This window comes from Fringilla coelebs, assembly GCF_963513975.1.
Source record: "Fringilla coelebs genome assembly, chromosome: 18".
NCBI classification, from domain to species: Eukaryota; Metazoa; Chordata; class Aves; order Passeriformes; family Fringillidae; genus Fringilla; species Fringilla coelebs.
Genome location: NC_140044.1, coordinates 6,747,776 through 6,770,277, shown reverse-complemented (window position 1 = coordinate 6,770,277; position 22,502 = coordinate 6,747,776). Strand labels below are relative to the sequence as shown.

The following is a 22,502-nucleotide window of genomic DNA, read 5'->3' as shown; positions in this document are numbered from 1 at the left end:
GGGCTCAGCATTCGGCCACTCCCTGGGTTTTCACTGAGCTCAGCTTTGAAATGAGGTGTGCACCAAGGCTCCGAAATTCACAATAACCCCTCAAAAAATCCCCCAATAAAAAGTTAAGCTGTTCAAGTGCTCCCTGTCCTTCCAAGGCCAAGCAGGCAGATGGGTGTCATGTGCTGTGCTCCAGGAAGGGCATTTCCAGGAGCTCTTGTGGGTGCTAACCCTGTGCTCGGGTTGCCAAGGTGCTGATGGAAAGGGCTCTGACAAATTCCATTTCCCCATCTATATTCACTTCCCTTTTCATGCCTCGTCCTGGGGAACCCGAAGAGACAGGGGAAAGGCTCTGAAAATGAAATGAGGCCCCAGCCCAGTGGGATTTTCAAGGAAGGGATTGCAAAATAGTTGGGAGCTTTGCAGCCCAGGGCTTCCAGGTGCCCTGACACAGGTCTCAGACCCAGGTGGAACTGCAGGCTGTGCTGCCATCCACGCCCAGCCCCTCCAAAGGGAACAGCAGATCGTCACCAGAGCCGAGCTCTGCCCGCAGCAGGCACGGGCCAGACCTCCCCCTCCTGCCACTGCTGTCCCTTTGATGTCACTCAGGTGGCACCGCGGCAATCCGGTTTTTGAGGCACATTGGGAGCCTGATCCCTGCAGCTGCACTGGTGTGAGCTAGTGTGACTGAGTGTGAGCAGCGTGCGCTCCCACCTGCGGCCATGGCCTCTTGCCCAGGGCGAGGGGTCCCTGTGACCGGGCACCCGGGACGGGCTGGGGGTGCCGGAAAGGCTCCGGGCACCGCAGCCACCGCCGGACCTAACGGGAGCCCCGAACCCCGAAAGAGGGGTGCGGGGACAGGCGGGGCGGCTCGTTACCGTGCTGAGCGATCAGCGCTAATTAACGAGAGCGGTGGGAGGCTGGGGCGGGGAACGGAGCTCGGGGACCGTATAGAGCAGGGCAGGGAAGTCTCCTGTGCCCCGTGCCGTGCTGCTGCCCGGTGTGTCGGGCCGTGCCCGCGGTCCCGGTGACCCGTGTCGGTGTGTCGGGCCGTGCCCGCGGTCCCGGTGCCGCCCGGTGTGTCGGGCCGTGCCCGCGGTCCCGGTGCGCCGTGCCGGTGCTGCCCCCTGCCCTCCGGCCGCGTTCACGGCACCGCCCGGCCCCGCCCGGCCGCGCTGCCCCCTCCATGACGTCACCCCGGTGTCCGGTGCAGGGGGCAGTGACACACGTGTCACCATCACCGTGGCGACGCGGCGGTGACGCGCTGTGCCCGCGACCCTCCCCGGAACGGGCGGGCGGCGCGCGCTGAGCGCGTCACCGGGGGCGGCGGCGGCGGCGGCTGGACGGGCCCGGGGCGCCGCCATGGAGAGCGCGAACCAGGGTACGGCCCGGGGGCTGCTCCGGCCGTGGGGCGCCTGGTGGCGAGGGGTGCCGGGCACGGGGGGAGCGCGGGGACAGCGGTGCGGGAGCTGCCGCTGCCGTGATGGAGGACGCGGGGATGGGGGCCCCGGGGATGGGGAGCGGCCCCGCGGGTGGGGAACGGCCCCGGGCATGGGGAACGGCCCCGGGGGTCTCTCCGTGGCTCCGCTTCCCTCGCCGCGCCCCGTCCCCACCCACGGAGCCGGGCACAGGGGCTGTGAGGCCGCGGAACGCCCGGCGCTGCCCGGTTCCGATGGATGCCCGTGGAGGAAACTCCGGCCGCGGTTTCTGTTCCCGTCCCCTTCCCGCAGCTCCGCCGCCCCCCGCCCTGCTTTGCATAACGCGCCTCGCCTGCCGCTTGCTTATTCCGTGCCCTCTGCTCCTTGTCTGCGACAGATATCAACCTTAACTCTCCCAACAAAGGTCTGCTGGCGGATGCCATGACAGATGTTCCCGTGGATAACGCGGCCCGGGGCGCTGCGCCCCAGGGATTGACTCTGGCCGAGGAGGAGGAGCTGAGAGCCGAGCTCGCCAAGGTACGGGGGGCTCGCCCGGGCGGCGTGTGCGCCGGCGGTGTTCTGCTGGGAAGGAACAAACAGGAGCCACGGGGGCGGGACCGGGTGTTTTGTTGTTGGGGTTTGTTTTTTTGGCTTTTAATTTTGCAGTGTTACCTTTGGGTCTCGGAGGTAATTGTTGAAATGCACAAAGCTGGCAGATACTTCAAATGCTGCGGTGTGTTGTTTGCTCTTTCCCAGAACAGACTAATTTAGAGCTCTAAGGAAACAAGTGGCTTTTGATGCCATGAGCTCAGTGTAGGATTTGAGTTCCATGTGAAGCCAGAAAACACTTCAGGCAAATACTAAGCAAAAGAAAGCCATTTTTCCTTAGGAAACTGAAACATTGGAGCACTTAATGAGCTTTTCTTCTTACCTTTTACTCTTAAATATTTATTACACTTTACAGGCAACTATTTTTGGTGCCTATACACTTTCAAAGAGCTGAGGGTTTAAAATGTAACATCCTAAAGTTTGAGCACCTTTGGTTATCATTTCTGTCTGAAATGTGGCTGAAGATAATTGCAGCTGTTTCTCCGTGGTCCTTCATGTGAGAATCCTGTGGTAATTCTTTGACCTGCAGGTTATGGCAGGGGAGGACTTTGCTGCTCTGGGTGCTCATGCAGGGGTTGCTGAGCTGCAGCTAAGGTAGAAATGAACCCACTCTGCCTGGAAACAGCTCCAGAGTGCTTTGAAAGTGTTGTAAGAAAGATCTCTGAGGAAAAACTCTGCTTTAAAGACATCAGAGGAAAAGAAACATAAGATAAAATCTTAGTTAATAAGGTTGGGCGACTGAATGATGTTTACTGTTGAAATTACAATACAAGGAATGGGTTCTGTTCATCTCAGTGCCACTAAGTCACAGTGACTTGTATGGAGGTGAAATCTGAGCAGCCTCCCCTTCCAACACAGTTCATGTTGAGTTGAATAATTCATCTGATGTTCTTCTCAATTTTTGAAATGAATGTTAATGATATGTTGTTAGTTTCAAAGGAGGTAAAAAATGTTTTGAACTAAACTGTGATTTGAGACAAACCTCTGCCTTTCTCTAAGGTTGAAGAAGAAATTGGAACTCTCAGACAAGTTCTGGCTGCCAAAGAGAGGCACTGTGGAGAGCTGAAGAGGAAGCTGGGTCTGACTCCCTTGGATGGGCTAAAGCAGAACCTGTCCAAAAGCTGGCACGATGTCCAAGTCTCCAACGCGTGAGTGTTGCTTGTGACACTTGTGTTTAACCAGGGCTCTGTCTGACACTTCCCAGCAGGGTATTCCAGAGCTCTGTTCAGTGCCTGGAGGTTTCTTTTCTGGTGGGTTTATAGAGTAAAAGACACCTTAAAAAAATCTATTTTGTGTCTGTATAAATTGGACTTCCATATCTGTGATCAAGATAAATTGTTGCTGGCTGCTCTTTGCCATGGTGTTAAAAATCTGGATCACACTTGGTGTTAAAAATCTGGATCACACTTACTGATTCAGTTTGCCCGTTTCTGCCCGTTCTTTGAGGCACAGGCAGCTGCTGCCTTGTTCTGAACTCAGGCTCAAAGAGAAGTGCAAACATTTTCACAGCTTGTGCCAGTTCAGAAGCATTCCCTGGGTCGTACATCCTGAATTAAAAGCCTGGACTTCCTGGGCAAAAAATCTGATATTGGTGTGCTTCACCAGAGTCATCTTGTCCTAAATATGTGAAGTGAGACTGTTCCTGAACAGGCATTAAGGGTATGGTCCCTGCTGTGCTTGACAGTGCCAGAAGGAGGGACCCTGAGGTAAGTTTGTCCCTGCACTGAGTGTCAGGGACTCTGGGTGCCCATGGACATCATTTCAGGCTATAAAGTCTCCTGTATCTTAACTGGGGTTTGGAGTTAATGACAGTGATACTGCAGAGCAGATTGTTGAGCTGTTCATCTTGCTGTTTATTCTTTTCCCTTTTTCCTCATCTTCCCTCCTCTGTCTCTGCCCCATTTCTGTTATTCCTTTGTCACTGGAATCTGTGTCATTGTCTTCTAAAAAATGAATATTAAAGTTATATTCATTAACACTTTCTGTTTCTAGTTATGTGAAAACATCTGAGAAACTTGGAGAGTGGAATGACAAAGTGACACAGTCTGACTTGTGAGTGCCTCGGGCTCCTCAGCATCACCTCCTTGTTCCTTGCTGCCTTCCCTGATTTGTGCTGCTCCTTGTTCTCCCAGGCATCAGGGCTTGCTTGCAGGCAGGGTGAAACAGGATTGTTATTTCCAGCATGCCTGGCTTCCAGCTAGAAACATCTCTCAGTCGCAGAGGAGATGAGTAAATGTTACTGCCATCATCTCTGTCATGGTCTTGCAATTGCAGAAGAAAAATTCCAATCAGTTACCAGACCACATTTTGAATAAAAAAAAAAAAAGGAGGGGACAAAAAAGTAACCACAATTTCCCTTCAGCTGACAATTAGTAGGTTAGTCTGTTGTTTCAGGTGTCATATTAGTGAACTCTACCTTTTCTGTGAAACTATTTCTCATCATGAATGTGGTAGGAATCAGTTTGACTGATGCCTTTCTGTATGGCCACCTGGGAGAGAAGTGGCTGGAGGTGCTTCCCCATGGCTGGAATTAGGGGCTGTGCAACTGCCAATGTGTTCATGGGCTTCTCAATCTGCTGCCTTGGTGTGTGACCCTTTTCCCAGTGTCAGCACTAGAAATCCATGAAATTTAATCTTTGCTGTGTATCCAAGCAGGTGACAAATGCAGACAAAGAGCATCTGGCTACTTTTGCTTCCGGAATAAATTCTTTAATTATATTAAAGCTCCACTGATATTAGACATGAATCATTAATTCCTGCTGCATAACTGAACTTAAGGAGCCCTTGAGTGCTTTCTGTGCTGAAGTTTCTCTCTCTTTGTCTTGTGTTGAAGGAGATGATTTAGCTAAGAGGAAAACGTGACTTGGGAGCATCACATCCTTAGGCAAGGTGGCACTGATCTAAGTGGGGCAAGTGAATTCTGGGTGACAAGTCCCCTCCTTTGAGCACCTCTGTGTTGTGTCTGAGGTGGGAGCAGCCACCTCCTGTAGTGTGTGTGTTCTGTACCTCCAGAGTTAGTTGTCACAACCCTTAAGGTACTGTTTTTGTATAGAGAAACATGATTTTTAAAGATCAGAAAAGCAAAAGTTTAATTGTTTGTCTGGTTCCTGCTGTATTGGTAAAATACATCTTTGGGTGTGGCAGTTTGATTTTTTTGGCTTTCAGATCAGTTCACTGCTCTGTGCTTTTAATACAGACCAGCAACAGAACATGTAGGAAGGGAGCAGAAGATGCAAAGTTTTTAATTTCCTGACACCTTTTAAACTGCAGGCTTTGTTTCTTTGTGCTCAGTGTTTGAACATGCTTAAACAAAAGAAACTGGGGCTTAGGTGTCTCCCTGCCTCTCAAACAGTTCTTTTCCCTCTGGCTGTACCAGAGAGACTGAAGCTGTTGTCAGAGAAATAAAGCCTCTGATACTGTAAGTGTAAAGAGTCACTAATAATGTGGAGAGTGTCAGAAGAAGCATCTGTAGTGAATCTTGGAGCTGTCTCTAACCTCAGTTGTGTTTGTAGATATCTTTCAGCCAGCAGCACACTGGAGGACTGGAATGAAAAATTAACTCAATCAGAAGCGTGAGTGTCTTAACCTTCAGCCTTAACAAATGCTTTCCTCTGCCAGTCTGCTGCCACTAACTGTGCTGTGCCTCTGCTCCCAGTGCTCTGCTTTCACCAGATCTACCTGGACATTTATCTTTCCTAGCTTTTCACTTTTTTAACCCAATAAATGCCTCTGCTGGGAGAGGGAGCTTTTCCTCGGGTCAGTATCCAAATGATGCTCTGCAAATGCCTGCCTGGTCTCAGGAACCGGCTGGAACCCCTGGGTAGCTGAGACCTCTGTGCCACATGTTACACCTTCAGCTGAGAAGCTGTGGAATAGCCAGACTGCCTTTCTTGTTACCCCAGCATGCTCTGCAGGGAGCAGGAGCTTTGCTTTCTGCTGTGGTACCTGATGAGGATAGAGCTGTAGTGTCCAGGACAGCTTCCTGGCATGTTGGGGCCACAAACAGACTCAGTCAGCTTAAACCTCACAGCTATTCTACTCCAGTTGTTGAATGCAAATCTCTCTTAGATGTGCTCTTACTAAATGCCTGAAATTAAATTCTCATCTGGACTAAATTATGGAGGGATGTTATGGAAGTTGGCCTTTGTCTTTCTCACTGTGCATTTCCCACAGTGTGTAGGGCAATCCCTTACATTGCTGGAGTGGGAGCAGGTAGGTTTTGTCATTATTTTCTGAGCTGATTTAAACTGGGGAGGTAGGTCTTAGATGTGAGCCAGCTTTTCCTGTTCCCTGGAGTGGGTATAAAATGCAGTCCTTGGAGCTGGCTGGTTATCAGCAGCATGTGTGAGTGCACGGTTTTCTTCCTAAAACGGGTGAAAGAGGAGCAGAGATAAAGTGTAGGAGTAGCAGAAAGAGCTTTGAAGTATGCAGGTCGACTTTCAACTGTGTTTTCTAGATTAAGAAGCTGTAAACTGTCACCATTTCACTTCCCAAGTAGAGTGACCTTGGTTTTTGTGCTTGCTGTCAGTGGCTGACTCCAGCAGAGTTCAGAGTCCCTCCCTGGGTGTGCCTGCAAGAGCAGAAAGCTTCTGGTTAGATCTGTTTCCTTGTACTTCATAAGCACAGAAATGTGGCGGAAATGTGCTTTTGTGGAGCACTGGGAGCCTGAAGAGCTGTGGCACCTTTGCTTTCCTGCTTGCTTTGGCACTGGACAGAGTGACAATTGGTGCTGGCAAGGCAGAGACTGAAACAGGGACATGAGGGGGATTGAAAGATTCCAGCAACATTTCAGAAATCAGTCAGAGTTTCTACTTCTACAAGGTTTAGTGAGTGCAAAAAGGCAAGTTCAAGAAGTCCAAGGGTGAGGTTTCATTCATATTTTTGGGGGTTTTTATGCAAATAAATCGTCTTTCCTGTTTCAATGCTGCTCTGCTCTGTAACAAACAAGGCTCTTGAGTGAGCTGGGAATGGACCTGACTCCTGACCTTATGGTGCTTTTGCATGCTGTGGAATTTCCTGGTGTTTGCCATTTCTGGCCACAGACTTTCCCTCTGCAAGCAGTACATAAACTGGGAAAATCCCACCCCAGTCTGTTCCTAGATCCAGTTTCACTGTAAGCAGAATGTGAGGTGACTTACCCAGTTTGTGTCTTTAGGCAGACAGTTCAAATGGTGATTGCTGGATGAAAGCAAGTGAGAGGAAGCTGGTGTTAATGCATAAAGGAGGATTTGAGGGTGCAGATTTCGCTCCTTCCTGTCAGGGTTTATAGGAGAAGGGTGCAGTGAAATGTTTGAATACCACAGGATGAACAGCACAGGTCAGAGATCATCTCTGCAGCTTCTGCTGCAGCCAGTTGCCTGTGAGTAAAGTGGGGTATTAGCCAGAGCTTATATTTATTACTCCCAGATTTGGATTATTCCATTGTGCTTTGTGCTGGGGCTAAGAGAAGAGAGTGCTTGTGAATTTACACCCATGGAAAACCAGGCTGTGGCACTTGCAGGGGAAGAATTGCAACTTCTAGGTCAGGGCTGGGTGTAGTTAAGTTGCATTAAAGCCTTGTGTAAGCTGATCCACTGCTGTCACAGCTGCAGCTGCACATGTGTGTGGTGGCAGTTCTGGGTTACAGAGCTGCTCATCTCCCTGTGCTTCCCTGGCCCTGCCTGGCAGCAGTGAGGTGTGTACGTGTGTGTGGGAGCTGGGGATGCAGGACTAGGCTGGCCATCTCATCCAGCTGCTGCTTTTTTGTGCTTCCAAGTTCATATTGAATCCAGATCGTTGCCTTGATCTAGATTGCTGTGCCAGCACAAGCAGTTGTGCTGGAGGAAGGAGCACACTCGGGCAGAAGCAGCAGCACCCAAGCACTTGTTCTTCAGTTATATTAAAAATTCTGCTGTCAGGTGTGGAAAACATGATTGGAAAGTCTCTGGCCTGCTGAAGCTGGGCATAATACCTGGAATTTTGCAGTATGAATGGCCTGATGGTGTCTTTTGAGGCTGTAAAGCATTCCTCAGTGCTGAGCTCTGAGTGCCAAGCAGACCTGGAGTCAGCACTGCATACTTTGGTGAGCACAAGATCTTTGGTACTTGTTAGGCAGCTGTAAATCAAATCCCATGACAGGGCTCAGCCAGGGAGGAGCCTGGCTGCTGAAGGCAGGGCTTGGGATCCTCCTCAAGCACAGTGGTTGCAGTAGGAAGGCAATCCTTGTGTGAGATCCAGCAGCTTTGGTGCTGATCAGTTCACTCCTAAATTGTGCTGAGGTGCAGAAAATTGTGCTGTGCAGAGGCAGTGTTGAGGCCTTGCTCAGGTTCTTCTGGACCTCTTGACTTTAAGAAGAATTGGTCTGAAAAATGGAATTACAGGAATTATAGGAGTTACAGGAATTCTCTCTGAGAAGCAGGAAGAAGGAAGGAAAAGCTGATGCAGTTTTGCCCTGTTCTGCCTAAGTCTCATGTGCATTCGTGATTCAAAAATACTTGGCTGTGGTATTAAAAAAAACAAAAGAACCCAACAAAACCCAACATGTTGTAATTGGAATATTGGAATTGTTTAAATCCAGTTCTGGTGCTGTGGTGCTGCCCTTGCACTTCTGCCTGGAGAGAAGGAGATGTGAGTAAGTCATCTGTCACCGTGGTGTTTGTAGCCAGGGCAGCTCAGGCATGAGAGAACATTAGGCTGTTTATAATGCCCTTCTCCTAAATGTCCTCACCAGGCAAAAAAATAATCTCAAGCTGAAATATTTGGAATAAGAAAAGTTTAAACTGTTGAGCTTGTTTTCCAGCCTGAGTCTTTTCTTTGTAGTCTGAAGAATGACATAAATCTAGATGTTAATCATCAACTGTAGAATAGTTTAGAGAGAATGAATTAATGAAAGTGACACAAAGAATCTTTGTTCCTGAGATTAGTCTCATCTGGAGGAAACAAAGGTTCTCAAGTGTCTCCAGCTCAGGTATAAACTCAAATAATCAGCTGACAAATAAAAGCTATCAGACTTTTTACCTACTGTGGTTAATGGTAACTGATAGGAAACTTCTCTACTAATTTATTTCTAAACTGCTGCTGTAGAGCTAATGCTGATTCCTGCATTTCTTTTCTATATGATGATGATGGTCTTGCTTCTTGCCTCCTTCCTCCAAAACATAACTCCACATCAAATGCTATGGCTCCCTCAAGGCTGAAAGAATAGTTTGGAATAGGTTCCTAGATTTATTTTCTCCAGGACATGAAAAGATGGTTGCAGAGCAATTAGGCTACAGAGGTGTTCGAGCTTCCATGTGGAAAATTGGTTTTGCTTTGGTTTTTAGCAAATATTTGTTAGATTTAACAATACATGGTCAAACCTATAAGGTGAGGAAAGGTTAATGGAAAGGTTAATCCTACACTTGCTGCTTTTGTAAAACTTCAAGTATTTGAATATATGCAAATCTGGAAGTGGCTCTTTCAGTGAAGTCAGTGCAGCTCACTAACCCAGCTTCTTTCCTTTATTATGGGGTCCTTTTTCAAAATGGGGGGGGGAGGGACACTTTTTGATCCAACTTGTTAGTTCAATTTATGATTTTCTTTCCATATAGTTATAAGAAGACCCAGGAAACCCTTTCCCAGGCAGGACAGAAGACTTCAGCAGCCCTTTCCAATGTAGGTTCTGTTATCAGCAGGAAGCTTGGTGACATGAGGTAAGATTTCTGCTTTGCACTCCAGGGCTTTGATCTTGGTTTCAAACAGGAATGGGACTTTAGACAATAACTAGGCTTTCTTCCATTTTTCTGTTTAGTTGGCAGCACGTTGCTGTTGATGGACTGCCACCTTCTGTGTGGCCCTGTGCACTGTAGTTTAGGACAGATTGAACTCTTACTGAGGAATTACTGAGGGGATAAGCCTGTTCTAAGGCTTTTAAGTTTGGTTTGGTTTAGGAGAACTGACCAAACATTTTTAACAGCTTTTCCCCTTTTACCATCATGTGGATTCACTGCAGCTTTTAAATCATATGTAAGAAATTAGAATTAAAATTTCCCTTTACTATTTCTTGTGGATTATGGAGGTGTGTTTTCTCAGTGTAACTGCTTTGGATTAGAGAGGGGTCATCTCTCCTGTGCTCTGTTATGATTGAAAACAAAAAGGGGAAAGTCTGTTTGCTGCATTCCATGTGGTTTCAAGCCCTGGGTGTTGACATTCCATGGAGAAGGGCAGCATGTCTTCCAGGCACAGTTATGTCATGTTGGTTGGAAAATATCAATTGATTCATTAACATTTTAACATTCATTAACATTAACATTTTTTTCTGTGGTTGGGGTTATCTCCATTCCTTAAGTAGATGACCACTGAAATAATTGCAAATTTCAACCTCTCCAAACTGGCAAGAGGGACAGGTTGTCCTGGCTGAGTTTCTTGCTCTGTGAGATTCTCAGCTGTACAAAGCCCAAGGTTAGAATTGGTGATTTACCTGCTCCTCAGGTAAACTTAAAGCTAAATATTAAGGATTTAATCTAAAGATTTCTTCCCCACTGATGGTAACATCCACATTTTTCATACAGAATCACTTGACCCCCTTTTTCTTATATTTGAGAGCTAATTCTGGGTGTGCAACCTGTCTAGGTTACTAAGGAAGGATTTTTAGAGCTTGTATTTAACATGCTATCTCAGACCTTGGATTGAATGGGTAGCTGTCATTCTTTGTAGGGAATTTCCTATTCCACTGTGGCTGGGAGTATCCGAGTGGTAAGAACTTGTTGGCCTCTGATCACATAGTACTGATTTATTCTGGTTCTGTCCTCAGTGAGTTAGTTACTGTGTTCCTGGAGGGTGTTTTTTGGTGTTTTCAGAAGCTCACATCTCTGAATTTGGCAGAGGACTAGCTGGCTTCCTACCTTTACCAGCATTCAAGTTGTAACTTTTCTTCCCTGGAAACTCCCTTGTCTGATGGAAAAAGAGACTTTCATGTAATCACAGCAGATTACAGATACTGGCACAAGATGTGGCAGGAACACATTTTGCCAAACTGATAAATGAACTTGGGGCCTGGTTTCTGCAGTCTGGCTGGGCTATTGCAGCAAAGGAATGGGAACTGTGCTTTTTTTGGGACCACACGGGGAACTCCTGAACTGGGGTTGCCACAGGCAGAAGCTGTTTGGACAGGCTTGGTCCTGCCTGTTGTTTTTGAGCTGGGAGAATGCAGGTCATGCAGCTGCTGAAATGCTTGTGCCATCCCAGGGGCAGGTGATGGAGGGAGGGGACCCTGGGGTGCTTTCCTGGTGGCAGAGCTGGCCTGGCACAGTCACTGTCACAGCTGGCCACGTAATCAGCTAGCCCAAGCATGTGCCAGGCTTTGCAGCAATGGTTTTTCTCAGCTTCAACATCTGCATTCCTTTTTATAGCCAATACCTTGGGTGAGGTGTTATGAAATACAGGCAGCTTCTGTTTTATCATTTGGGAATCCCTGCCAAAGTTATTTCAGCAGGATTTGTGTATGTGGCCCTGCGGGGGAACACAGTAATGATTTTTTTTTTAAGACCTTTAGTTTTTCTCTGCATATATAAACAGACTTCTATCTCCTGTGCTGCATCCAAGTCTTCCTATTTCTGATACTGAAGAAAGTTTAACTCTGAGCATAAGGTTTTGCAGGAGCTGTCCCACTTTTCACCCTTGCCAGGTGAACTCTGGTGTTCTGGTATGTGATCAGAGCTGACAAGGAGTGAAGTCTGTTGTATTGCTGTGATCACTGCTCTGAACCAGTGGGATGATCTCTGTTCCCAGAGAATCTCTCTTACAGGCCTTGTAGCCTACACTGACCTCCATTTCTGTACTCTGGTTTTTTCCTTCTTCCACTACAAATTCACTTGTGAAGCGAGTTTATTTTCCAGCACTGGAAGTGTTGAGATAACAGAGGGGATTTCCTTGTTTATTCAGCCTTCACCAGCTGATAAATGCAAGGAATGCCTGATGAATGGGACAGAGCCTCCAATACACTGAGGGTGTGGGTCTAATTCCATTAAAAATCCTTGGGCCAAATTGTTTTTAAATACAAGTAATATGTTAAATCTTTAGACATGCTGTATTCTGGTCAAAATCATTTTGGTGTGTGGATTGTAACCTTGGGAAGTTAATGCTGTAAGAGTGTGCTCGCTGCATTAATGCTCTACTGGATTACTCTGAGGAGAGGAAATGGACCTTAGTGGGTGGGATTTTTTCAAATCTTGGCCTGTTCAGATGTCTCTGTTATCTCCACCTACAGTTAAAAAGTAAATTGGCTTTTAGACATTCTGTTCCTGCATTTTACTGATGCCAGTAAACTGCAAAATTGGAAGTGTTTCCTTTTTGTTGCTTTGTGGGTTTGTGTCCACCTGTGCACTTCATGGTGTCTGATGACGTTTGCTGCTGTACATAATGCTACGAGCAAATTCCTTATGAAATGTTAGCCTGAACCCAAAGTTCCTGCAGATTATGGAATTTATGTAAACTTTCAATGCTTATGGAAGGAGGAGAAGGGTTACTGCTAGGTCCAGGCCAAGATACTGAACAAGGAACCAGTGCTTGTGGTATTCCGTATGGAGCAGCATGGTGCATGGATGTGTTGTCTGTGTTGTTCTCCTTTAAGCAAGAGTAAGTAGAAAGTTAATTTATTTCACATGCAAAGGCAGCATTTCAAGGCATCTGCTCTGCCAAAGAGCTGACTTGGATATATGGGGAAGTGAAACCACAGAGCCCAACATCTTTGCTCTGGCTGTCAGGAAAAGCCCTTGTACTCCCTGCCAAGTACTTCACATCCAGCTTGCCATGACTGCTTCCTACTGCAGAAGAATTATATGTAAGTGGAATAAAACAGTGCTCTGGCAGGAGAGGCTCCTTTAGAGCATCCTGGTAATCTTCCTAATAGAAGTAGGAAACCTCAGTCTGTTGTTTCAGACTGCTGAGATGCTGCTGCATTGCAAAATCCCATCCTAAAAATGGGTAACCAAGTTACAGGGTAAACATGATACCTTTAATCTTCTCTTAAATAACCTGCAGTGCATTTGTTCTCTGAACTGTAACTTTGAGATTTGCAGGCTTGGCAAGATGAAGTGCAGGTATCCATTGCAGGTTGTCCTTACCTAAGTCCTCACCAGAAGTCTGAGCAATGCTGTCTTTGTATGAGGGATCACAGGGGGAAATGGGGGAAGGAGGTATCTCTACCAATATAGCTGGTGCTTGGTAAAACCTTCAGTTTAGAAAAAAATGCTTAAAAAAACATGTGAAAGGAATAGATGGGGGTAGGTAAAATGTTTTGGTTTTCTGTTGGACATCTTCTCCTTCCCCTCCCCAGCTGGATTCTAAGTTGATGTAGGTGCTGTTATTGCTCTTTGAGAAACATTTTAGCTTGTCTGGAGTTAATGAAAAGCTTTTTTTTTTTTGCTTGCTCTTGTGATTTATTTTGAGAGGCTTCCTCCTGGGTAGTTGACTTTGCTGTCCCATGATTCTGTGACCATGTCCCTGCATTTGGTATTTAGCTCTGTGCAAGTTTCTGACCATTCCTTCCTTTTTCTCTCTGCTGCCCGTGGCCTCTCCCAGGGCTCACTCCATCTCACATTCCCTTAGGTAAGATACTCTTCAAGGCTCTAAAAGAGCATTTATTTCTGTGCCAGGCCCTTGCAGACCTTAAAGGGGAAGCTAGTTATTTAAGCCTTGCCTAAACTTTTGACACAGATTGAGAAATCTACCACAAACCAATGCCCTGGGATTGACTTTTGTATCACAGTTGCAGTTAAATGCTGGCTGTCCTGTGTCTGGCAAACTAAACTCGGGGCTGCAGCTGTTAAACAAGGGGAGAGAGGGCTGGCTCCTACACTTGGGCTGTCCACAGCAACCTGTATGTGGCCAGTGAGTGCTTCAGACCTGGGGTTAGGCTGCTTTTGCACGGTGTCAAATTGTTGTTAACTTTTTGCTCCTTGTCCCAAACGCTTCCGAGCAGCGGCTACTCCATCCGCCACTCGATAAGTATGCCAGCCATGAGGTAATGTAGCACATGCCTGTGTCTCCTGAGTGGGGCTGGGGGGCTGCCTCCATCACTGCTGGGGGGTTTGTTCTGACTTGGACAACCAGTTCCTTTCCCGAGCAAGCCCCTCTCTGAGCATGGATTAAGCACTGCCTGCAGTTTGACTATTTAAAGGGTTTTTAATATCTCTTAAGGTCATTAGCACCTGTCTTTTCTTGGACTAAGTGAGGTGTTGCCCGTGTACCAAAGTCTGGTTGAAGCTTGCAGCTTTCAGAGGTCCCTGAAGGGCAGGATTACAGTTCTGCCACAGTGTATGGCACAGCCATTGCTGGCACTGAGGTGAATCCTAACGGGAACCCTCTCAGCCTTCCCTCACTGTGCCTTAGCTGGTGATCTCCTTGCAGGAGAAATGATTGCCAGGGCTGGACAAGCCCACAGAACTCTCTCTGTTCATCCTCTTTCCAGATCAGCAGAGGTTATTTTATGGCTGCAAATCTAAAGCAATTCCTTGGAACAAAAATAACTGAGATGAGGCGAGTCATCTCCCAGCGCTCCCGCAGCCTGGCCCGGGGGAGCAGCTCGATGAGTAATTGCCTGGTCTGGATGCTCAGTACAGAGCACTCCCTGAAATCCTTCGCCAGCCAAGCAGCTTGTTGGGTTGTCAAACAACTGACCTGGTTTTCTTTGCTAGAAATATGAAATGCTCTGATTAATTTATTAAGCTGTGATTTTTGTGAGCATTTCCTGATGCAAATGATCACCCCTGTAGAAATAAAACTGCTGATAGGTGCAGGTACGTGGCCCTTCCCCTTCCTCCCCATGGGATGTGATACAGGAAAATGAAGCCTTTGTTTTAAACCTTCCTCAGCTTTCCCTTTCCACTGTTTAAAACAAAATGTTTTTAGTTGGAAGTTTTTTTAAGCTAAGAGCTGTTTTCTTCTCTACTTAAATGGGCCTTGATTCCCCAGTAAACTAGGACTTGTTTCCCTCAACATTTTAGCTTGAGCAATTGAGTGAACTGCATGTGGTATAAATGTTTTCCTTCAAAGTTTGGATGTGGTGTTCATGCCTAGTGTGCCTGAGAGATTTGTGCCAAAGGCTGTGAGGAGCTGGAAGTGTTCTGGGTGATGGTGTCACTGCAGGGGAGTGGCCACAGAGCCCAGTCACACTGAGCCATTTGATACGGTTAAGAGCTAACTTGTCTTGATTTGTTGTTTTTTTTCTCCCCTCTTCTTTCTTCAAGGAATTCTGCAACCTTCAAGTCCTTTGAAGATAGAGTTGGGACCATAAAGGTAACAGTCTGCTTTGTCTTGTAAACACACAGTGTGAAGCCTTGTGCAGAAACTTTAATTTCTGCAATGTTTTTCTTGTAGACTAGTATTCGGGCAAATGGCCTCTCAGATATGTGAAGTCTTGGCTACAGTAGGTGACCTCGACAAGGGGGAATTGACTTGGTATTCCCAGTGCTGCTTTCTTGGTGTCCTCACTCTCTTCTCTCCTTCCAGTCCCGAGTGGTGGGCAGCAGGGAAAACAGCACTGACGGCCTGCACTCCCCCTCTGGAGCTGGGGACAAGCCTCCACAAGACAACGCTCCCTTCTAGGCCTGGATGTGGCTTTGCACAGCTGTGCACAACTGGAAGAGCCCCCTCCCTCCCAAACCTTCACCACAGCAACAACATGCAAATCCAAGAAGGGGCTGAGAGCCAGTCTGGAGAGATCATCCTTCATTCATAGACACTGCTGCTGGATCCAAGTCAAATAAAGAGAATGCAAAGTTTTGTACACAAATAATATTTTACACTAAAGTTTGTAGATTAAATGTATCACTGCTGTCCTTTTGGGAGAGCGTGTAAGCTGGAGTTTCCTTAAGGTAGCTCAGAAATGCCACTGCTGTGGTTGCAAACAGTTTTTCCTGTCTGGCATGGCTTGGAGCAGATACATGGCCCTGAGCAGCATGAGGAGGGCAGTAACTGGAGAAGCCAAGTGCATGGGCACCTTAGCTTTGGTTTCTGGCTCCGTTCTCTGTGCGGGCTACTCTGGGAGCTCCCAGGCTTCTCCTGTTACTGTTTTCTCTGGCTCTCATTGGAGCTGTCGGGCTGATGGGGTAAACAGTTGGGGTTTTTTCTGGGCTCCTAAAAGGTAAACTTCACTTAGCAGCTGCCTCGTTGTTACACTAATGCTCTAGCTTTAACAAAACTAAGAATCTTTATTTTTAAATGCAATGAACTTTAAAGAAATAAAGCGTAAAAACAAACAAAAAAAAAAAGCTTTCGCATATTAGGGCAAAGCTCCCTTGGACTCTGAAGCTGAACTGCAAGCCTTACATCACTTATGCTTTACTTGTTTATGATTTATTTTCTGTAGAGGAGACTGCAAGGGTTCTAAAGCTGGTTGTTGAGCACTGGAGTTTTGCATCATGCAGTCATAGCAGCATGTTTATAAAGCCAGTTCTTGTGTTAAATTCAGTGGTGCACTCTGTTTCCCGAGTGTATGAAACTTGCTTCTCCCTTCTCAGCTTATCCCTTCATTCTTGGAGGAGGAATTTCTGAAGGCTGGAATATGGATACCATTGGAGGGACTCTGCTCTGCTCTCTGAGGGCTCCTCCAGCTGGTACATCTGGCTGTGACTGGATGGGTTTCTCAGTTGAAAGCCCCAGCTCTAATTTTAGTTTACAAAACTGGCAGAGAGTCATGGAGCTCACCCAGTCCCTCCAGGGGCTGGATGTTTTGCTCTTTTGATGTCCAACTTCATTGCTCAGGAGCTGACAAATTCCAAGTTTTCTCCTAGAGGCCTGATCTTATTCTAGGCAAGGTGCCTCCACGTAGAAATACCTAGAGTGAGCAATTCTGTGCCTTAGAGGCGAAGTGGGACTTACTCAGGTCTTTAAACTTATGTACATATCTGGGTAGTTTTAGTGGTTAATCACCCCGGAGGGACTGAACTGCCTCTGACCCTTTAGAGAAGCAAGTTTTGACACTGATTTGATAAATCTCCATTTCCCTCACCCCTGCTCCCCTCCCTCTGCAGACCTGGGGACGTGGGATGAGATGTTAGTGGGCAGATGTACTAGGCCGTAGGTGGAGTGTAGAGTGTCGTTCACGGGCACTCCTCGTTTGACTGGAACTGTGAGGAACAGAGCCAGTGAAATGGGGACTGCAGGAGCTTGGGTATGGAACTGTTTCTCTTTAAGATAAAGACTGAGGAAATGTGTCAATAAAGAATTCCTTTGGGAGAAAATGGGGTGAATGTCTTTGTCTTGTTCTAACAGCACTGAAATCCTCTCTTGAGTGGTTGTTATGAACTCGTCAGGTAAATACCAACTGCCTGCAGCAGCCTGAGGTGAGAAGCAAGCAAAATATTCCATCATATCCCTCTGGCTTATCAGCTGGCTCTGTGGATGCTTTCTCATGAGGGAATGTACTAAATAATATTTACAGTCTGATGTTTCCTTTCCAAGGTACTGGACACTGTTCCCAAGCTGTTTCCTCTGGGCTAGGGAGCTGCAAACTCCATGGCTGGTGCTGCAGGTGAATTCCAAACTTCCTCGTGCCCTTTTCCTGAGCTGGGAGCATGGGGCTGCAGTCCCAGCAGTAACCTTGGCAGTGGGAGCTGAGGCTGGAGAAATTTCTAATGTGGAAAAGCTGCAGCTGGGGTGCCAGCATGGCTTGACAGCGTGATACCTTAGGGAATCAGTCACCTCCATGGGAGCTCTGGCAGCCGAACAGCACAGCATGGGGAAGTTGTGGATGGGTGGCTGGAGCTGGGAGCTGCTGTCTCCAAGTTTTAAAGGGCAGTGCAGAGCAGGCAAATCGGTTGTGAAGAGGCCACCAGAGATCCTCGGTGTGCTGTTTGCACAGGAAGGATGCCCAGCTAGGCTTGGGACATCTGCTCGGTGATGGGGGTTTGGTTTTGGATTTGTGGGGTTTGGGTGTTTGTTTTGAAGGTTGGGGGTATTTTTCCTACATCACTTCATTAGGTAAAACTACATCTCTCCAAGTGGGGCTAAGGACAGACAGATTGGTGTGAGACCTGATGCTGCTGGGAGCACCCAGGCTGAGGTGAGGGCTGATGGCTCTGTTCCACAAAGCAGATAAACAGCAGAATCGAAAAGTAAGTAACTGCAAAAAGCAGGAAGGAGCCACTTTTCCCTGCTGGCACCATGTCCCAACCCTCAGTTGAAACCACAGCAAGTGTTTCTAAAGGAATTTGAGATTTATGGTCTGAGAGGGGTTGCACAACCACTCCAGCAGCCTGTGCTCATCCTGGCTGAGGGAGCAATGTCCAGAGCCAAGCTGCCAGCCTGGGCCCACTTGCTGCACCCCCGTGGGTGCTGGGGTGGGCTCAGCACCTCTGCTTGGGCGCAGATGCTGTGCAAGATCCAAGGTCAGTGCTGGAGAGCCCTGGAAAATGGCTGGTGTTTTGGACAGGGAAAGGTGCAGGAGCTGGGCTGGGGATGGAGCTGGAGCAAGGAGATGGTGTGGGTGTGTGATTCATGGTGATGACTCTCTTGGCAAATAGGATCCATCATCATTCATTCCTTTAAAACGTGAGTCAGAGGCAGCAGACGGGAAAGGCCATTAGAGCCTCACGGAGAAGACACACACCAGCAGGAGTGATGGGAGGGATAACTGGAACCAGTGTTCCTGAGATCACCACCCCAGCCACACCTGCTCCAGGATGCACTGGATGGGTGGAAATTGTGTTTTTACCTAACACTGGGAAATAGCTGTGTTTCCCAGGAAACAGCCAGGAACGCCAGGAAACTTGAGCAACTGGGAAAAACAGACTCATGAGCTTAAAACCCTCGTTTGCCCTAATTGTAAGCACTGGTGTTCGTTAAAGGGAAGCGGCTCCGCGCTGAGCTCCTGAGGAGCCCAAGGCCGCTGGGGGCAGGCTGGGTGGGTTGCAGGGTGGGATGCTCGGAAGGCGCTGCCCAAGCACGCTGCGGGTCGGTGTGCGGGCAGCGGGCTGAGCCACAGCGCCCTAAAGGCGGTGAGCCCCGAGGCCGGCAGCACACGGGCGATGTCCTGGGCGTGTTCCGTGTGCTGCTGCAGCCCGAGCCTCCGGCTCCTCCACTGTCCCTGCAGCCCCGTACCTCTGTCCCCAGACCCAGTGCTCCCTGTTCCACGGTCACCAGCTCCTGTGGGGACCTGCGGCCCCCGGCCTCACTGATCCTTGTGCCGCAGCCGCCAACCCCACTGCAGATCCCGGTCCCTATGCCACAGTCACCGGCTGCTGTGATGGATGGCAGCCCCCGCCCCCGGTACCGCAGTCCGCGGTCCCATCGTGTCGCTGTCCTTGCCTGGCCGCAGAGGCAGTGCGTCAAATACCACGAGCGGGATAACCTAGCATCGCTCCCTGGTGGTCTAGTGGTTAGGATTCGGCGCTCTCACCGCCGCGGCCCGGGTTCGATTCCCGGTCAGGGAAGTTCCGTTTTTGCCGCGCTCTTTTCCCGCTTTTCCCCCCCTTCCGTCCCCGCCCCCTCCGTTCCCATCGGGATCCCCCGCGCGCTCCCGGCGCTGCGGCCGCGTGCCCGCGCGCGCGGCGGGGGCGCTGCGTGTCGGGGACGCGCATGCGCAGTGCGCCGGCGCCGCCCCCTCCCGTGGCCGGGTCCCGGTCGGTGTCTGGCGGCGGCGGCGGCACCGGCGCTGAGGACGGAGCGCGCGCGCCGCCGCGACCGGGCCCCGCGCGAGGCCCCCGAGGAGCCGCCCCCGCCCCGCGGGGCCGCCCCCGCCCGCCCGGGGCTGTGCGGCCCCCGCCCGCCCGCGGGCCGCAGGTGAGCGCGGCGGGGCCGGGCCGCGGGCGGAGGCCAAGATGGAGCTGGTGGCGGTGGCGGGGGGGGAGACGCGGCGAGGCGAGGCGGGAGGGCCGGGGGAAGGTGGGATGTGCCCGCCGGTATCTTCCTGCCCGCCGGCATCTCCCTGCCCGGGGGCATCGCCCGCCGAGCATCCCCGCCCCGGGAGCCCCCCCGCCCCGGGAGCCCCCCGCCCCGGTGCCCGTGCCGGGCCCGCGCCCCCCCCGCTCCTCGGAGCAGGGGGGAAGAACCCCGAACAAAAGGCCTGGGAAGGTGAATTCCAGATGAAAGTCATCTCTGTGTGTGGGAGCCGTGAATCACTCTGGCTCTCTCCAGAAGCCGGGGTGATTTTCCTTTCCCTTTCCTTACATTATCCTGCTTAATTTTTACCGAAATAATGAGTAGCCGCTCGGCTGATGAGGTGCTTAATGAATGACGTACCAGCGGCGGGAAGCAAATCCAGCCTTTATAACGTGAAACTTGCAAAGGCAGCATATTTCTGTTTATTCGTGCAGTGTCTTCTGGCTCTCAAATTAAGAATTCCAGTCAGGTAATTCTGGAGATACGGAATGCAAGTGGACCGAACGGAGACAGCGGATTCCCTGATAGCGCCTGGCTCCTGCTTTTGTGCTGTATCAATACCTGCCCGTTCCACACCGGTGACACAAAGCCTTGAGTTTATTAGTGGAATGTGGGCACTGATGCAGCCGGTGCTCCCTGGGGAGCAAGGTGTGAAGGCCATCCTGTCTGACATAAGAGGGAAAGCCAAAGGGTTTTATCTTTTCTAGGTTTGTTTTCATTGGGGCGTTAATTTTTGTGCACTGTGAGACGTTGCTGTTGAGCTGTCTGTGCTGCTGTAAGGCTTAAAGAAAAAAGGCATAAATTTGGTACCTCATCTCAGAGCGGTGTGAAATAATCTTATTCTCCCTGCTGATGTTTGCCTCGTGGCAGCTTATCATCAGGAAAGGGAAATGCTGTGTGTGTGCTTAAATACTGTGTTAGTTTGCTGCTTTTGAAGCAAAAACTTGCAGGCCGCAGTCACCCAGTGGCTGAGCAGTGTTGGTTCACCCATTTCTCTGGGCAAATTAAGCTCTCCAAAGTATGCAGAGCTGCAAGGATTTCCTTTGGAAATGCGTCAGGATTGGACCTATTTAAATTCTTGAATTGTAGCAGCCTTCTTGAAGTGGAATTTATTCTTTTGACTGCAATTTCATTAGAGGCGTTTTCAGCTTCTCAGGCATCTGTTGGCTTCAGGTTGCTTAGGATCAGTGTTTGCATTTTTGTTTGCTTTTGGTAGAATATGATAGAATCCTAATCTGACTAAGGGATCCTGAGAAATAGATGCCAAATTAATTTGCTTTAATGAATTAGCTCTAATAAATCAAGTATGCTATGCACTGGGAGAGAGACAAGAAGGGAAACAGAAGCTGGAGTGGAAGAGAAATTGACATTAATACATAGAATGTAAGATGAAAAGAAGTTTATTTTTATTGAGCAGCTTCCTGTGGTTTTCTCACCATGCTCTAAGGGTTTTGGAGAAATTCGTCATGTTGCTGGCAGTGCAGAATCTGCTTTGTGGAGAACTCGGCCTTTGGAGATGGGATTTTCAGCCAAACAGCTTTTTGTAAGCATAAATAAATACTTCTCTCCCTCCCTCATTTATGTTGTTTTAGGGATTGTCCGCAGCGTTTAAATGAAAGGGGAGATGCTGCAACATGGTCATGTTCCTCCTAATTTTTGGATGTGTTGCATTGATAAATTGCAGGTTGGAGGCTCAAGTGGAAGATTCCCCTCCTTCCCAGAGTGGCTTTGTGCTATATTTAACCATATTTTATTAGTGAGTGCCTGAAAAAAGTAGGTTTTGTAGCATGTTTTGGCTCGTGGTGTAGACCACAGTTCATGTTGTTTATTCGCAGGAAGTATAAACACTGTTTCAGTCTTTCCCAGTGCCCAGGGACCCACCTCCTGCTCTGTTGGCACCCTGTCCCGGTTTGCAGTGGGTTGTAGGCAGTTGATTTGGTTTGTGGCTGAGGTGGCACCATCACTGACCTGGCTGCAGCGGGGAAGTTGCCCAGGATGATTGGAGCCTGCCTGAGGATTGTTGTGCAGCAGGTGATGGGAACAGGGCTTGGAATGCAGCTGGGGTATGGACAAGCTTCTCACACCGTGTGAAGGCATCCATGGAGTCAGTGAGGCAGTTTGGATCCTCATGCTCTGGAAAACATGGAGCAGTACCAGAGTATGACTTAAGAACTTTCACGTGGGAGGGAGTCAAGAGGAGGGCATGAAGATGCTCCCAGGGCTGGAGCAGCTCTGCTGTGGAGAGAGACTAAAGGAGTTGGGGTTGTACAGCCTGGAGAAGAGAAGGCTCCAGCGAGGCCTTAGAGCCCCTTCCAGTACCGAAGTGACTCCAGCCCCTGGAGTGACAGGACAAGGGGGAATGGCTTCACTGGCAGGGCACAGGGTTAGACTGGATACTAGGGAAGAATTCTTCCCTGTGAGGATGGTGAGGCCCTGGCACAGGTTGCCCAGAGAAGCTGTGGCTGATCCATCCCTGAAGTGTTCAAGGCCAGACTGGATTGGAGTAGCCTGGTCTTCTGGAAGGTGTCCTAGCAATCCCATGGCAAGGGAGTGGAACTAAATGAACTGCAAGGTCCCTTCCAAAGCAAAGCAGTCTGGGATTCCACGAGCCTGACAGCACAAGAGTTGATGTTGAGATCCCTTGGCCTC

General features: G+C 48.9%; 2 protein-coding genes across 5 annotated transcripts in view; both read left to right on the top strand.

Moving 5' to 3' along the window:
• The first annotated feature begins 1,230 nt into the window (after positions 1-1,230).
• On the top strand, positions 1,231-17,205 carry TPD52L2 (TPD52 like 2). Of its 3 annotated transcripts, XM_084218128.1 has the most exons (9): positions 1,231-1,369; positions 1,804-1,943; positions 3,015-3,163; positions 4,008-4,067; positions 5,528-5,587; positions 9,584-9,685; positions 15,221-15,269; positions 15,351-15,399; positions 15,483-17,205. In XM_084218128.1, the coding sequence occupies exons 1-8, from the start codon at positions 1,351-1,353 to the stop codon at positions 15,384-15,386; spliced, it is 615 nt and encodes a 204-aa protein (XP_084074254.1). In that variant the 5' UTR covers positions 1,231-1,350; the 3' UTR covers positions 15,387-15,399; positions 15,483-17,205. The 3 variants fall into 3 exon arrangements, with proteins under 3 accessions (XP_084074254.1, XP_084074252.1, XP_084074253.1); XM_084218126.1 differs by lacking the exon at positions 15,351-15,399; XM_084218127.1 differs by lacking the exons at positions 5,528-5,587; positions 15,351-15,399.
• A 2,445-nt stretch (positions 17,206-19,650) lies between these two features.
• DNAJC5 (DnaJ heat shock protein family (Hsp40) member C5) overlaps positions 19,651-22,502 on the top strand; it is a 29,105-nt gene continuing 26,253 nt past the window's right edge. Inside the window, exon 1 of one of the 2 annotated variants that reach the window (XM_084218200.1) lies at positions 19,651-19,754. The gene's annotated coding sequence lies outside the window, so the exon portion shown is untranslated. Of the gene's footprint in view, positions 19,755-20,302; positions 20,323-22,502 lie in introns of those variants that run through there. The other variant, XM_084218201.1, reaches the window with a different exon arrangement.